The sequence below is a fragment of the Schistocerca nitens genome, chromosome 1 (assembly GCF_023898315.1).
Source record: "Schistocerca nitens isolate TAMUIC-IGC-003100 chromosome 1, iqSchNite1.1, whole genome shotgun sequence".
Lineage (NCBI taxonomy): Eukaryota > Metazoa > Arthropoda > Insecta > Orthoptera > Acrididae > Schistocerca > Schistocerca nitens.
This window is the reverse complement of record NC_064614.1, coordinates 652,381,749-652,398,856: the sequence shown is the minus strand read 5'-3', so window position 1 is coordinate 652,398,856 and position 17,108 is coordinate 652,381,749. Positions and strand designations below refer to the sequence as shown.

The following is a 17,108-nucleotide window of genomic DNA, read 5'->3' as shown; positions in this document are numbered from 1 at the left end:
TATTGTTGGGCCTTTTTTTTTCCAATAGTAAAATGCTCATTCATACATGGTACATGACTATTAACTTTCTGTATGATGGTGAGATACCCCCATGGCAAGTAAGATCACCCAGATCTGTCTCAGTATAACAGGACAAACAGCTTGCATGTCGCCGGCCGAAGTGGCCGTGCGGTTAAAGGCACTGCAGTCTGGAACCGCAAGACCGCTATGGTCGCAGGTTCGAATCCTGCCTCGGGCAAGGATGTTTGTGATGTCCTTAGGTTAGTTAGGTTTAACTAGTTTTAAGTTCTAGGGGACTAATGACCTCAGCAGTTCAGTCCCATAGTGCTCAGAGCCATTTTTAACCAGCTTGCATGTCAACTACATCCCAGTGACCAGTATCCAGAATATTTTGGGCCAGTTACAACAGTTGTGGGATAGCTTGCCTCAGGAAAGGATACAAAAGCTTTGTAACACCCTTCCCAACCCGCGAATCAGTACATACATAAAGGACGGAGGCAGTGCAATGGGATACTGATAAGCAGGATCATACTGCCAAGTTCTTCATACATCTGACTTTATGATGTTATCATTGAAATAACATCGAATGCCCCTCAGCCCAAGAAGTTTCAGTTCATTTCCCCTCTCCTCCAGGTTGCTTCGCTTTTTGTGTTAGGCGGTGTATAACAAGAACTTTCAGCTGATAAGAAATTCTATAATCTACTAGTCATCATCTTCAAAATTGTTAACATATCCTTGCCTCATAAGATATTAAGTGAGAAGAAGACAAATAGATTTAATAAGGTGTATGTTGAAGACATTTTAAGGAGAGTCTGAATAGTATTATGATTTGTGTAGAAGTACCAGCTCTTATGTAATAAAAGGAATATATGTAAGTGAGTAGAAAAGATTCAGCCATGCCTTAAAAGAAAACAAAAGTAAAAAGACTTATGCAATAACATCCATATCTGACAATATGGTGCCAACCATCTGGACGACAGTCAGCAGAATCGTTATGCTCAGCAAAAGGAGTATATGGAGAGAGAGAGAGAGAGAGAGAGAGAGAGAGAGAGAGAGAAAGAGAGAGAGAGAGAGAAAATTTTCTTTACTGATAAGGCATAGGAAAAAATAAAGATCAACATCCACAATGATCGACACCCACAATGTAGTCACTGGCTTTTGGAAAACACTACACAACCAGAAAGTTTGGACTGACTGAGGTGCAAAATGTGCTTGATGTGTTTAAGGGAAATTTATGGATTGAATGTGACAATGTTAAAATATAGACCGGATCATCTAGCAAAATTGGTAACATGTAATGAATACGTGCATCCTGCAAGCCTGGTTCAAAAGAACACTTAAGTATGCAAAAGGTCATGGGCTTGTAGCCATATCGATTGGACCACAGACTGGAAATCTGTGGCCTGTTCACATGAGTCCTCAGTTCAGTTGGTAAGAGCTGATGGTAGGGTTTGAGTGTGGCACGGCTCCCATGAACCCCTGGACCCAGATTGTCAATAAGGCACTATGCACATTGGTGGTGGCTCCATAATGGTGTGGGCTGTGTTTCCATGAAATGGACTGGGTGCTCTGGTCCAGCTGAACTGATCATCAACTGGGAATCGTTAAGTTCAGCTACTTGGAGTCCATTTGCCACCAAACAATGATGGAATTTTTATGGGTGACAATGCACTATGTCATCAGGTCACAACTGTTCACAATTGGTTTGAAGAACATTTTGGACACTTAGAGTGAATGATTTAGCCATCCAGATTGCCCAACATGAACCCCATTGAAAATTTATGGGACATAATCGAAAGGTCAGTTCGTGCACTAAATCCTGGCCTGGAAATACTTTCACAATTATGGACAATATTACACAGGCGGAGTGGCTCAATATTTCTGCAAGGGACTTCCAACAACTCACTGAATCGATGCCACATCAGTTGTTGCATTGCATTGGGCAAAAGGATGTCCAACATGATATTAGAAGGTATCCCATGACGTGTCACGTCAGTGTATTTCCCCTTAGGAAAGTATATCTTTGTGTTGGTATTCCAATGCTGAAAGTTGTCTATTATGCCCCAATATACATTCATAGAGTGTATGGTACCACTTCAAAAGAAGGCACTGGTGATAATATGTAGCATGATACCCAAAGCTCATTGTACACATAGCTTCAGAAAACTGAAGATTACACCTCTGTCACCCTTATACAATTTGCAGTACGCAAGGCCCATGAATGAGAACTAATGCAGAAGCCAACAGTAAGACATGTGCTATAATTATAATACCAGGCACAAAGATCAGGTATCATTCCACAATGACTATAAAAAACAGAAGCATTCTCTAAACAAATCAATTACACACTTCAAAGTCATACCTCAGAGTATCAGAGAGCTGCCAGATCAATTCGAAAGAGAAATTCAACGTTATCTACTACAAGAAGTACTTACAAAACTGATGAATTTACTGTTGAGAATAAGAAAATTGTATGATAATACTATATTTCTTATTACACTTTTAGTATTAGGATATGATACATCAATTAACAGAAACATAGTGCATACTTATTTTAATGTTTAAAAATTGGTATCAGTAATATACTGATATATTTAATGCCACAACAATTAATAATTTATTGTATATGTATCTATAGTAGCTGTAAAGACACTTAATGCATTGCATGACCTCTGCAGGTGTCTAACATAGTTCGAATTCAATTCAGTTTAGCAAGCTTCTACTCACTCAAAAGCAATTTTAAATAATGAAAAATTCTATGTATTCAGTAATAATCCTTATTCAAAACCTTGTGAAAGATACTAACATTTACAAGATCAAATTATCTGAATACTCACCTATCATAGCTTTTAGCTTGACAGCACACATCATAAAATCATCGAATGTTATTTTCCCATCTACAGTTCCATACCTATGCATCAGTATGTTTAGTATGTGGTTGTTTAACCTGTAACCTGCAGCATTTAGTGCCTGTCTCAGCTCAAAAGCACTGAATACACCAGAGTTTTCTTTATCGTGCATTTTGAATATGGTCTGCAAGAAAAAAATTCAATTCTGTTAATTAGCAATACAAACTAAATTTTTAATTTTGAACAGTAGTCTTATGTTTAAGCACATGGACATAATTCTAATAAATGCACATACAATTTAATGAAAAAAATACAAAATGGATTATATTAAGAATGAACATTTTAAGTGTCTTTACGACTTTTCGAGTGAAGTACAATACACAGATTCTCACTAGCCCCTGAAAAACGTGCACATGATTATTTGTGATGAAATGTCAAATCCACTGAATATTTGGGTAGAGCTGATAGACTGATTCACACTTGTTTGTAAAGAGTAAACGGAGGAAAAATGGATGACAAAATGTCTGTTACATGAATCTCAATTAACATAGGTCTTAAGTATATACATGATAAGTGCTTGTGTTGTATAAGTCAAAAACAATGCTCATCATGTGCACATGCCTATGGATTGAAAAATTCTTAAGCAGCCACCCATAAAAGCCAGAGAAATAATCAAGGAAAATGTGTGCTGTGTTGCTTACTCATGAGACATTCTAAGACGTTTAAGTGAAATCTACAACAAACGAAAAAAATGGTTACTGAAAAGTTGACTTTCACAGCCTTCCATTCCAACTAGTGAAATAAACATTAGAAAAAATTCAAAGAAATGAATACTCCAAAAGAATAAATTCTTACTCTCCAGTGCCTGATGTCTGTCCATAATGCTTTGAATTCTTCATACCCAAGCTTTCCTGATCTGTCTACATCCATCATGGCTATCATGCTGCGACAAGTATCTTTAGAGAAACCTTGCCGCTTGACATCTGTAGAGAAATTAAAGAAGATATGTACAGTTAAGTATTAGCTCATAGTGGAATATTAATGAAATTAAGTTTTTACTAGTGAAAACATAAAAATCTCAGAATAAAATATATACATATCTCCAGAGAAAAATCAGGCTAGTACTGCAATACATTAGTCATAGCTTTATTGAAGAACTCTTGTAGATAAGAGCAAAGTAATCTAAGAAAACTGAGTAAAAAAACTTAATCACTTCCCACACCAATATTTGGCCCTTGTTTTCTATGAATTAGTTTCATGCCATTTTATTCTGCATTTTAAACAAAAGGAATTGTGATGACAATGATGATGTGTTAAGAGGGGGAGGGGGAAGATGAAGCAGGTTCTTTGCAAGAACACCACCATTTTTATTTAGTTTTAGTTTGAAACAACATGTAAAGCATGTTTCATCCTATACTGAAGCATTTATCTATTACGAGCCTGCTGAAGGACAACTCAAATATCTGGGAAAAAAATAGAATAGACAGTTAACTGGATGAACACTTTTCTGATGCTGTTCAAGTACATTCACAATTTTCCTGAACTAATGAAATAACATTCACACAGCTGTATGCTATTTGTAATCACATACAGCTTTGTAAATGTTATATATTTTTTGCAAGATTCTTGAAGCAGTATATTACTACCCCATCAAAACTACATCCAATATTATTCTGACTTAAAGCAATTCAAAACATCATACCATGTTTTCCATCTGTCAACTACTACTTTCATTTCTTCCTTTAAGCCAATGCCAGTTAATTCATACTCACTGTTGTGGCTCCTGATAAAACAGGGGAAATGAGTAGTCTGAAAAAGTTCTAACACTCTTGAACTGAGAGACTGAAGACATTGCTTGCTTCTAGTCAAGTTTCTTGCATATGCAATATGTTCGGCAATGCTAACAATTTTGTCTCCTGGTGATAAGAATGATTCAGATAACCTAACTTTTGCTTCCTGAAGAGTTTCAGGGGTACCCACTCAGATAACTGACTGACTTAGCGTTTTAACATTAGCCAGCATGGTCTTGTTATGCTGTGAATGGCTGAAAATAAGGAGAAAGTATAGCCGTTATATTCTAAGTCCTAATGAATAAAAGAAAGGTTCACGAGTGGGATTAAAACTCAAGGTGAAATGGTATCAACAATACGATCCCTGATGACATTCCTATCCTGAGTGAAAGAGAAGAAGAATTCCATGATATGCTGAATGAAATGAACAGTCTAATGAATACAGAATAGGGATTGAGAGTAAATTGAAGAAAGACAAAAGTAATGAGAAGCAGCAGAAATGAGAACAGCGAGAAACTTAACATCAGAATTGATGGTCACGAAGTCAATGAAGTTAAGGAATTCTGCTACCTAGGCAGTAAAATAACCAATGACGGATTGAGCAAGGAGGACATCAAAAGCAGACTAGCATTGGCAAAAAGGGCATTCCTGGCCAAGAGAAGTATACTAATATCAAATATCAGCCTTAATTTGAGGAAGAAATTTCTGAGAATGAATGTCTGGAGTACAGCATTTTATGGTAGTCAAATACGGACTGTAGGAAAAATGGAGCAGAAGAGAATCTAAGCATTTGATATGTGGTGCTACAGACAAATGTTGAAAATTAGGTGGGCTGATAAGGTAAGGAATGAGGAGGTACTGTGCAGAATTTGAGAGGAAAGGAACTTGTGGAAAACATTGATAAGGAGAAGGGACAGAATGATAGGACATTTTGTTATGACATGAGGGAATGACTTCTGTGGTACTTCAAAAAATGGTTCAAATGGCTCTGAGCACTATGGGACTAAACATCTATGGTCATCAGTCCCCTAGAACTTAGAACTACTTAAACCTAACTAACCTAAGGACAGCACACAACACCCAGTCATCACGAGGCAGAGAAAATCCCTGACCCCGCCGGGAATCGAACCCGGGAACCCGGGCGTGGGCAGCGAGAACGCTACCGCACGACCACGAGCTGCAGACTCTGTGGTACTAGAGGGAGCTGTAGAGGGCAGAAACAGTAGAGGAAGATAGAGACTGGAATACATTCAGCAAATAATTGAGGACGTAGATTGCAAGTGCTACTCCGAGATGAAGAGGTTAGCACAGGGGAGGAATTCATGGTGGGCCGCTTCAAACCAGTCAGAAGACTGATGGATGGGAAAAAAAGAAAAGAAAAAGAGTGAGGGTAGAATGAAAACTACAAAGCTGAATCAGTATGCTGCCTGCAGAATACTGAACTAAGCTCTGAACACAAAAACATGGCTAGCTACTGATGCTGTAACCAAGTTTCAAGAGAAGGTCTGCAATCCTGGGTTTGAACAGGAGACAGATTAAACTCATGGTAGGACTAATGAGTGGCCATGAGGACTTTAAGAAATGCCTTGATATGATGGGTATCAAGAAAGGTGTATGTTGTGTGGTGAGAAGAATGAATGCACATCAGACCTAATATTTCAATGTGCAAATCAATACTAAACAAAAAAGAATGAATATATAGATCAGGTATGAATGGCAAATTAATATTAAGACAATATTATAGGAGGGGGAGCGGTGTGGATGAAGATGAGATGGGAGACAATACCCCCCTGAGTAGACGACACTTCCTCAGAATTATTTAGCTTGTTTGGTGGACATGATCTCAGAACTATTTCAAAACTACAATTCAAGATATATCCTACAGCTGAAACAGCCTCAGACTTCAAGATGAATGTAATAATTCCAATTCCAAAAAAGGTATGTGCTGACAGATTGAAATATTACTAAACCAAGAGTTTAGTAAGATACGATTGTAAAACACTGATACAGAGAGCTCAAAGAAAAATGATAAAAACTGATAGAAGCTGACTTCAGGGAAGATCAGTTTAGGCTGCAGAGATATTTAGAAACACTTTAGGCAATACTTACCCTATGACTTCAAACAAGATTTAAGAAGGACAGACTTATGTTTTTAGTGTTTTTAGATGACAATGTTGACTGAAAAACAGTTTTTTTTAAATTCTTTAGTGATCAAGGATATAATACACCAAGCAAAAGGTCATTTAAAACTTACACAGACAAAAGATTACAGTTATAAGAATCAAAGAACATGAAAGGGAAGCAGTAGGTGAGAAGAGAGAGAGGTTTGTAGTTGGGCCAACATTATTCAATCTGTACATTGAGCAAGCTGTGAATGAAAGTAAAGAAAATTTGGAAAGGGAATTAAAGTTCAGGTAGAAGAAATAAAAACTCTGTATTTTGCAGATGACATTGTATATCATCAGAGGTAATAACAAATTACTTGGCAAATGAGTTTAATGGAATTGTTAGTGTCCCGAAAAGAAGTTGGAAGATGATCAAGTAAATAAAAAAAATACAGTTAATGGAATGCTCAGGGAATTAGATAAGGAAATGAGGCACTAAATGTAGTAGATGGGTATTTTGCTGCTCGGACAGCAAAATAACTGATGACAGCTGTAGAAGATGTAAAATGCAGATGGGCAATATCAAAAAAAGCATGGCTCAAAAGCAGAAATTTGCTAACCATTTCACTGGTGCATTTTTTGTAGCAACTCAGTGAAGATAAATTTTCTGCTTTTCTAATTGAATTGTGATCTACTGACTATATTTATTTTTTTATAATTTTATTTTTGTGATTTAGGACCAAAAACTATGGTGATACACATCATCATGGCACCTTTGTGAGGTATTAAAACTATAGTGGTAAATGGATTTCCAATTTCCCTTTTGTGAGCTGTTACGCATTGTCATTACACTAAAAATATAATGAAGTGTTTACTGCTTTTATTTTATGTTTTCTTTTACTTTACCTAGAAAATAATTGTTACCGATATGAAACTTTACTTATCACAATGTGAAAACAATCCTTGAAACTTTATCGCACAATAAAGTATGACACAATAAAGGTATGAACTGATACAGTTCACAATAATGTGCATTGCAGTAGCAAAGCAATGTGTTCTGACAACAATGGTGATCCCATGACAAAAGAAACTGATTGTTGTAGCAGTTTTCATACACTTGGTGCAGCATGCTACCGCAAGACGTGAGGCATAAACAAAAGTGGTGAGACATATTCCCAAAAGCTTTGGCATACCCCTCAAACTGGTAAGCAAGCTTCCGAAGGACACAAATGACAGATAGATTGTGTCTTAAGTGTACTTCCCAAGTCCCTTCCATAAACTACTTTAGTGATAACCATACTTCCCAATAATCATTAAAAGATCATTGTTTGGTGGGATGTATACTTCCCACAGTCCTGAAGGCTATATTTCACAACAAACAGAAAGTACAGCTGTTGCAGCAGACTGCCACAAGATGCCAAGAGCGTATCAAACTGGTAACACATATTTCCTTAAATGCTGTAAAGAAATACATTTAGTGAGTAGTATATCCCCCATGGCCCATGAAAGAGTTAACATGTAATACACATTTATCTAAAACAGGAGCTATTGTAGTTTATTGGACAATTTTTCAATCATGATTACAGAGAGTGGACAAAATAATAGTTTTTACCTGTTTATGAACAATTTTCTTTATAAACAAATTATATGTAATATGATAAATTATTTAACTCTGAAGCAGTCTGTCTAGTCATGACTGGTACGCAATGAAGAACTAATAACAATAAAAATGTTCTCTGAAGCAATTTATTGGGGGGGGGGGGGGGGGGGTAGCCTAGCTTGGTAGTGAAATGTGAATGAAACAGTTCTGGTGCTACACAGAAGTTCTGAAAATTTGGTGGATGAGCTGAATAAGTAATCAGGAAATACTGAACCATATTTGTGAGAATAAAAAAATTATGGTTCAACTTGATTAAAACAAAGGATCAGTTGATAGGACACATGCTGAGGCATCAGGAAATCATCTGTTTGGTAATGAAGGAAAACGTGGAGGTAAAAACTGTAGAGGGAGACTAAGGCAACAGTAAACTGATTCCCATATCATCATCATCATCATCATCATCATCATCATCATCATCATCATGGGTGGTTGTGGTGCTACCACCACCACCACCACCACCACCACCACCATCACCAGTGTTCTTACTGATGTGGTTGCTTTAATTTGAATAAATGACGACATTTTGAACTTCAGAAGGTATTGTAAATTACCTTTCCCATCAGTAATGTGAAAGAATTTGCATCAAACTCCAACTATTTGAAGTCAAAAACCTTTTACTCAGCAAGTGAACTTACCAAGAGACATACATCAACCTTTAAAGCTATGATACGCATGTCTTTGGTGTGAATTCCTTGCTCTAACTTCTTTGATGGATCAAAATCTGCATAAGACAAAGTCTAATGAAGGGCATAAAATGGAGGGTGGAGTAAGAAGATAACTCTTATTTCTTTCCTAATGACATTGTTTAGTATCACTTTAAGATCTTTTCTATTGGTGAGTGAAAGTCTTCATTCCTACATGTGATAGTGTAATTTTTAGTAGTAGTAGAAGTAGTAGTAGAATTAGATTATTAGTAGCAGGAAGGGTGAACAATATAATCTTCATGATGTGTTTTGTTTGTAAGAAACAATTACTACACCAGTCACACAACACACATTACAAATCCAATACAAGCAGAATGTTTAACCTTCATTATGACCTACAGAACCTTAACATGCTGCAGGATGGCATGCATTGCACCAGCACAAAAGTGTTCAATACCCTCTCTTGTCACATTACATTTTCTGTCACTGAAACATCAATATGTAAATAGTTTTTCAAGCCGTTCCTAATACCAAAATATCCAAACCAATAGAAATAACCTCTCTAACTGTTGAAACATATGCAGCTCTATTGTCATCAGCAATCTATTGCTTATGAACTTTGTTTTCTGCCTGTATTAAGTGTAAGCAATCTGATACCAAAATACTTTTGACCATAACCTAGATAACTATTTAACACAACGTAATCTAGTTTTATCCAGCAGAATCTGTGAATTGTCAATGAATATTTATGATCATTTACATTCTTTACTTTATAACAGCTTTATTTTCTTTTTAATCTCTCTTCATTTATCGTATTTGCTCATGTTCCACTCAATATTTTACAAGAATTGTGATAATCTTCAGAAAATTCAGCACTTTTGTGCTGTTGAATTAACAGTCATTTGTAAGTATTCTTATATCAGATGTTGTCTTTTAACAACTTTTGTATTAATCTTTATAGCTTTTTTTAAATCGTCTATCACCGAAATAAATTATTAATCGTATCTACAAAATTTGAAATATAAAAATAAAACCATCCGATAAATTGCTTGAATGGCAATTTTACGTTTCCTTTCCCCTAAACTCTTTTCCCACAATTTGAATTTCTGGAATCTTAGTGGAAGCAAGAAACTGGTTTGTCTGATCACCTATCAGTCTGCTATTGGATGCATTCTTTAGGTCTCTCACTTTTCAATACAATGACCTGCTAACTGCAATTCATAAACAATTTTAATAATTAATGAGATCTTACAAATCTTGCACACAGTCTCAAAGAATCAAATGACACATCATGAAAGCCAAATTTGTGAAATTTTTTTGTTTCATTTTTGATGCTATTTTGCTAGAAAGATCTGACTAAAACAAAATTCCAAAGAAAACTTCATAACGGCAAATCTTTTACCTGCAAGATAAAGACATTTTGTGTACATGTATTTTTTATTGTACCTGGGAGTTATTAGATTATGAAAGTCATGTTCATTGCTTTTGCTTTATAGATTTGTTACACTTCAGCGACTTTATTTTTAATACACAGAAATTTTGTAATACTGAACATTTTAAGAATGCATTTTACCCTTGCAACATTACTGCATACTAGTTTCCTTGTCATCTTATGTTTCAATTCTAACTCAAAACTGTCTCAGCAATAGGTCTCAGAAAATGTTATCCTAATGAATAATTTAGTAAAGTTGTCGCTGACTTAAATAACTGCAAGAATCTTTTTCTAACAAAGCAGATATTGAAATTTCATTAACACTACCATGCCATAAACTTGAGCTGAAGCTATTCAAAGAACTATATTAAAAACCTCTAACCATGCACTTCATATACGTAATTTTATACAATAATCATGCACTTAAAAATATAATTCCATATCTACAAATGACATGATTACTAGTGTGGTCCTTATAACATAATTTGAGAGTGGATCTTCCATTGAAAAGATGCTGCCCTCAAAGTTTATTTATGGGTTGTTATCCTAATATTTCATTAAAACAGCCACGTTGCCAACACAACTAAGCACAATATTATCAATTAAGTCACCTCATTCATTAAATTCTATTTAAAACAAACCATTTCACAGTTATTTACTTTGATCAATCAACATTTTATGAAAAGCATGGGAAGAAGCCACACTTAACCATCACCCTTACGAGAACATAACATAAAATCAAAATTTGGCATATCAACCCTGTCCTGTAAACTGCTTACCAAATGCCTGAGCAAGTGGGGTGTCACGACACACTAATCCACACAGGAGTGAAAGTACTGTGGTGATGATATCCTGTGATTCTGAACTATCCCTAGGCATCTCTATTAACAATAAAGAGGAATTATGATCAGCATATTACAAAACAAAAAAACAAACAAAACATTATAAAATATTTGCAAACACAGCTCACAAATGTAACAACAAAAACATGGTAAAGCAAAATGCAAAACTGCAGACTTTAAAACAAGCATTCCAGTTAACACATATCACTATATTTTTTCTCAAACACAGCTAAAACACATACATTAATCACAGTGTTACATTTAGCCAAAGAGTTTGGTGCAGTTTCATGAGAATACAGGTTTAACTGCCTATCATTTAAGAACTTCACTATTCACAATATGTGTACTTTAGTTAAAAATACACATACTGTACAACTTGTGTAATTTAACATTCTCCCTAGCCAAAAGAAAATGCAAAGTGTAGGTAATAGTTCATGATTATTAATGGAATAACATTTTATACTGTATTGGAAACAAAATATGTTACAATTCTTCAGGGCAGTTGTATATAATGTTTACATTGTGTTAACACAATTTTGAAAAATATGTACTGCCTTCAGTGGTTTTAAATACCACATTAGGTGGATTATGAAAAAACTAATGTTCATATAAAAATTATACTGATTTTTCTGTTATTTAAGAATGAAAACATGTGAAAATAGATAAGCAGAAATTAGAGTGTTGTTTGTGCCTGCTCTTTATGTGTAGTAATAGTAGTATTAGTAGTAGCAGTATCTTTTAAGAAGAAGCAGCTTACTTATCAAATAATCGTTTAAAGTGCTCATCAGAATTACTGTCAATACTACTTATAATCCACAGTTCACTTCCTTCAAAACTTCTCCACAGTTCCTGTGCCATTACCACCAAGACTTCTTGCTGATCACTGTAGATGCCATATCCTTGTATACCAACCTCTCCCATGACAGTGTCCTTGTGTCCATGGAAAATTATCTTTTCTCTACATCATTCTGATGCCAAATCCACCAACTCTTTCCTAACCCTCCAAGCCAGCCACATCCTCATTCACTATTATTCACTTTTGAAGGACAAATCCATAAATAAATTGGTAGTGGTCCCACAGTTAATCACAGGGCACAACCCTTTGCAAACTCATTTATGGGCCCTCTGGAGGAATTCTTCCTATCCACTGAACACCTAAAATCCCTTCTCTCCACACCCATGTTCAGGAGTTGCTTCCTGCTAACCTGCCAGACACACATTCACTCTGGAATTTCTCACTCACATGGAAGTGGGCAATGAATGGCCATGGAACATTCTGTGGGCAGGTGAAGCCCTTTTCCATCTCCAAGAACATGTCAAGTACGCAGAACTGGAGAATATGGGCAACGAAAAATCTGCACACACATCAACCAGTACCACTTCATTCCACAAACTGTGAGAAAATACAATGCCTACAGCCATCCTAATGATTTTATTTATTTTGTTGCAACCAGTTTCGGCACTGCAACATTCCATGTCCAGGCTGTAGTTTATGTGGAAGAGGTTGATACAATCCCTATGTATATCACATCAGTAGCCAGCATAACTGGATATGCAGATAATCTGAAAACCTAGGTGTCAGTACACCAACCATCAACTGCCAACTGGCAGTTAAGACATAGTGCCATCTATTGGTAAAATTTTCATTAATTTTCTTTTTCCACCCTGCATCAATAATACGCTGCCTGAATTTGATATTCTGATCTGTAATTGTTTTTATAGAGCGTTTTGAAACTGCACCGTTAGTCATGGACATCTTTTACTTCTGTTCATATCAAGTGTACCCACCTACAGAACTATCTCCTTTTAGATAACTGTTAACTGTACCATGTTAGGAAGTCGCGCCCTCACAACCTCACCACCCAAGGATGCAGCAGGAGTTATTCAAATATACCAGAAACTTTACCAAAGCCTTTACTGATTGACAGTATCCCACCTAGCTCATCTAACCAGATCTCCCTGTCATTTCCTCCTCCAACACCAGTAAACCTGTTAACCAGCCACTGACCAGCTCTCATCTTATTACCCAGTATCACTATGGGCTTGAAAAGCTCAAACCATATCCATCACCAGGGCTTCGACCACCTCTCGCCATACCCTGAGATGAGGGTATCCTACCCAAAATCCTACCTCCATCACTCAAAGCAGTGTTCCATCACTCAGACAACTTACTTGATATCATTGTTCTCCATATTCCAATCCTGCTACTGATCCTTCCCCCTGGATCATCCCTTGTGGTCAGCACAGGTACAAGACCTGCCCCTTACACCACCCACCACCACCAACTTCAGTCTAGTCACACAGGCATTCCCTACACAACAAAAGGCAGGGCTACATGCGAAAGCAGGCGTATTACGTATCAGCCATGCTGCAACTACTGCACAGCATTCTATGAGGGCACGAGGAGTAACCAGTTTTCTTCTTGCATGAATGGCCACTGCCAAACTGTGGGAAATCAAAAGTTAGCATCCAGTTGCTGAACATAAATGACTCCAACAGCTGCTTCCATATGTTTGCCATTTGGATATTCCCTTTCAGCCCAAGTTTCTCTGGATTATGCCTGTGATAATGCTCTGCAGTACATCCTACTGCCCTTTCAATCTCCTGGCCTGAACCTCCACTAATTTGTTTTGCACTGTCTCGCCTTTTCCATTCTTCCTTCTGTACTCACCACTACTACTCTATCCAGATTGTGTACTGCCGTCTCACCTTCTCCTATCACTCTTAACCACCACCACCACCACCACCACATGTGGGACCTACCCCCCCCCCCCCCCTCTCTCTCTCTCTCTCTCTCTCTCTCTCTCTCTCTCTCTCTCTCTCTCTAGTTTACTTAGTGGGATAGTGTTTCCAGTAATGTGTTTCTATGTTCCACACATCAGTTCATGAGTGGTTGCCTTTCTCTTATTCTATGTATCATTCCTACTTTTAAATTAGGAATAAAGAAGCATAATTCATGGCAGTTCTCCTCAAACACATCTTCAGTTGTTCTACATTGCACATAAAGGTCACTCGGCAATGCTTGAAAACAAATATTTTCATGCATTCCATGGACCAGTCCTAATTTGGAGGGGTCTCACAGGAATGCTCTTCTTGCTAATAAATAACACTGCACAACATACCATAGGCATGCAATCCGTGACAAATTACCACATAAATATGTTTCTTTAGTAAGTGGATTTTTTCATGTTTTTAGAACAGCTCTTTAACTGAAGTGCCCCACAGTATATCGCAGAGACAATCTCTAAGTTACAGGTACCTGCTCATTCTGCACATGGTTATTAATAAGAGGCTTAGTGACAGTATTCATTCATGGGAAGTGAAAATGGCATATTCTTGGTGAATTTTGTTTTATGGTTTTGATATCTTTATGATATGTACTTTCCTTATAGCGGACACACCGAGTCGCAGATCGACAAAACAAAAAGACTGTCACAATAAGCTCTTGGCCAACAAGCCTTTGTTGAAAATAGACGGCGCACGCACACACCGTGCCTTCAGCTGCCAAGGCTACAGTCACACGTGTGTGTGTGTGTGTGTGTGTGTGTGTGTGTGTGTGTGTGTGTGTGGTATGCGCACGGGCGCAGTCTATTTTATTTTCGACAAAGGCCCTGTTGGCCAAGAGCTTATATTGTGACAGTCTTTTTATTGTGCCTATCTGCAACTGAGCATATCCACAATATAGTGAGTGGCAGCTTTTCTTTTCATAATATTGTTACATTACATCCTGGATTTTCCATTGTTTGATACATACTTTCATTACACAAAAATGCAACACTTAGAATTTCTAAATTTTATGAAGGATATTAATTTTAATGTGAAGTTTGTTGGTGAAAATTTCAATTTTGAATGTACAGGTACTCAGAAAGCCTGATGGAACATTAGAGAATAAAGTCTACAGAAAGTCTACTCACATGGATATATACCTTCCCTTAAATTACACATAAAAAGAGTGATCAAAACATTGGTGGACTGGGCTAAATTAATCTGAACCACATTAATTTTAGAATGAGCTCTATATTTTAAGAACTGCTTTCAGAGGAAACAGTTACTCTGACAAAGAGAAATGGCCACTGTATCCTCAGAGATCTGGAGTTTCTAGTGAAAAAGAATCAACTTAAGGAAACGTTTTCCTCTCATTCATAAAAACAGTCACAGAGTGCATCAGAAGAGTCTAAGACAAGTTGGTAATGACAGTGTTCAAACCAAAATGAAAGGTGGGTGAATGTGTGAACCTTGTGACAGACCTACACCCACCATTTACCACAGCAGGAGTGTACGAAATCCCTTGCACATGCGGTCAAGTGCACGTGGGAACTAGAAAAAGAAGCATTAACACACTGCTTAAGGAACACAAGAGCAACTGTTGTTTGGGAAATATTGATGAACTGGCAGTAGCATGCCATGCACTGGAACCAAGGATCCCCGAATTTGTGTGTGTGTGTGTGTGTGTGTGTCTGATATGTATTAACATTAAAATCCTACCACAACTATGCTACGATGTACAAAGAAGCATTCAATAGCACAAAAACAACGTTGACAGAAAAGGAGGGGACTGAAACTAGACAAGTTATGGTCTTTACTGCTAAATAAAGCAAACAATGCCAACTCTTCTCCACTGCAAACTTTGTAACATATATCAGTGTGAGCCCACTATCTCAGGCAGCTGTCTGATGACATGGTGACTTGACAGTTGTGTGAATAACTGTAAACAGTTTGGCTTGCTAAAAAGTATGAAACTGCTATCCAAGTCTTTATAGCCTCTGATAATTTTTACGACATTAGGAGAAAAATATTAGGCACAGAAATACATCTTGCACCACAGCCTAATGCCTATGAGATAAAATTGACAAATGACAAATGACAGCTGTGAAAGCCTGCACTGAGTAAAAATGATGTCTTACTTTACTGTAGGAATTCATTTTCTCTGTCTGTGCTACAGCTTGCAAATCTGTAGAGACGGAAACAATTGGAGAATTCTACAAGTTACTTGGCAATTTGTAAGATATTGTATGAAGTACATGAGAGTGTCAAAGACATACAGATTGAATATGACAGAGTTCAAAAGAATTTTTTGTTTAAGGAGAACCATGGCCAGTATGCTAAAAACAGTTCTTTATTTAGCATTCAGGAATTGTGAACTCTTGAATTAGATCAGTTTTGGATTTTTGAACACAATCTCAGGTCTATTCTTGTTACAAAGCCACTTTTAAGTTTCAAAGCATAGTAGTAGTCAAGCAAATAGAGATACTGAATACCCAGTAATATGAAACAACATTTAGAAGCAACGAGATACCACATTTCTATACAAATGTGTGATTTGTGTTTTTTTTATTTTAATTTTTCACTTGAAGGGCAGTTTCAATATGCAAGTGCACCATCAAACTGGTCATGTTTAGAATGTGTGTCATATTAACGGTATGGCTTGCATTAACATTTCAGAAGAATTTTTTTGAACAGCTCGGCAGTCATGTCGCAAATCTGTGGGACTTGCATGCTGCTGGTATGTGTGTGTGTGTGTGTGTGTGTGTGTGTGTGTGTGTGTGTGTGTGTGTGTGTGTGTGTGTGTGTGAGAGAGAGAGAGAGAGAGAGAGAGAGAGAGAGAGAGAGAGAGAGAGAGAGAGAGACCCATTGTAATATTTTATTCAACCTTGCACTGTCTGAACAACATGCAAAAAGTAGCACTGTCTTCCAAGTGCTCTTCGCTTAAAGCTGTACATTCATTATAAAAACACATACACAAACAAGAACAACAAAGATTCATAAACATTAATAGAAAACTTACT

At 36.9% G+C, this 17,108-nt stretch overlaps 1 protein-coding gene across 4 annotated transcripts in view; it reads right to left on the bottom strand.

Moving 5' to 3' along the window:
* The window catches only part of LOC126258817 (calpain-A), a 668,101-nt gene that overhangs the window by 12,156 nt on the left and 638,837 nt on the right, over positions 1-17,108 (bottom strand). For 3 of the 4 annotated variants that reach the window (XM_049955671.1, XM_049955675.1, XM_049955672.1), the window contains 3 exons: positions 11,260-11,361; positions 3,705-3,832; positions 2,838-3,033 (listed from right to left, as the gene is read on the bottom strand). In XM_049955671.1, the coding sequence (XP_049811628.1) occupies positions 2,838-3,033; positions 3,705-3,832; positions 11,260-11,361 (426 nt within the window). The remainder of the gene's footprint in view (positions 1-2,837; positions 3,034-3,704; positions 3,833-11,259; positions 11,362-17,108) is intronic. The other variant, XM_049955674.1, reaches the window with a different exon arrangement.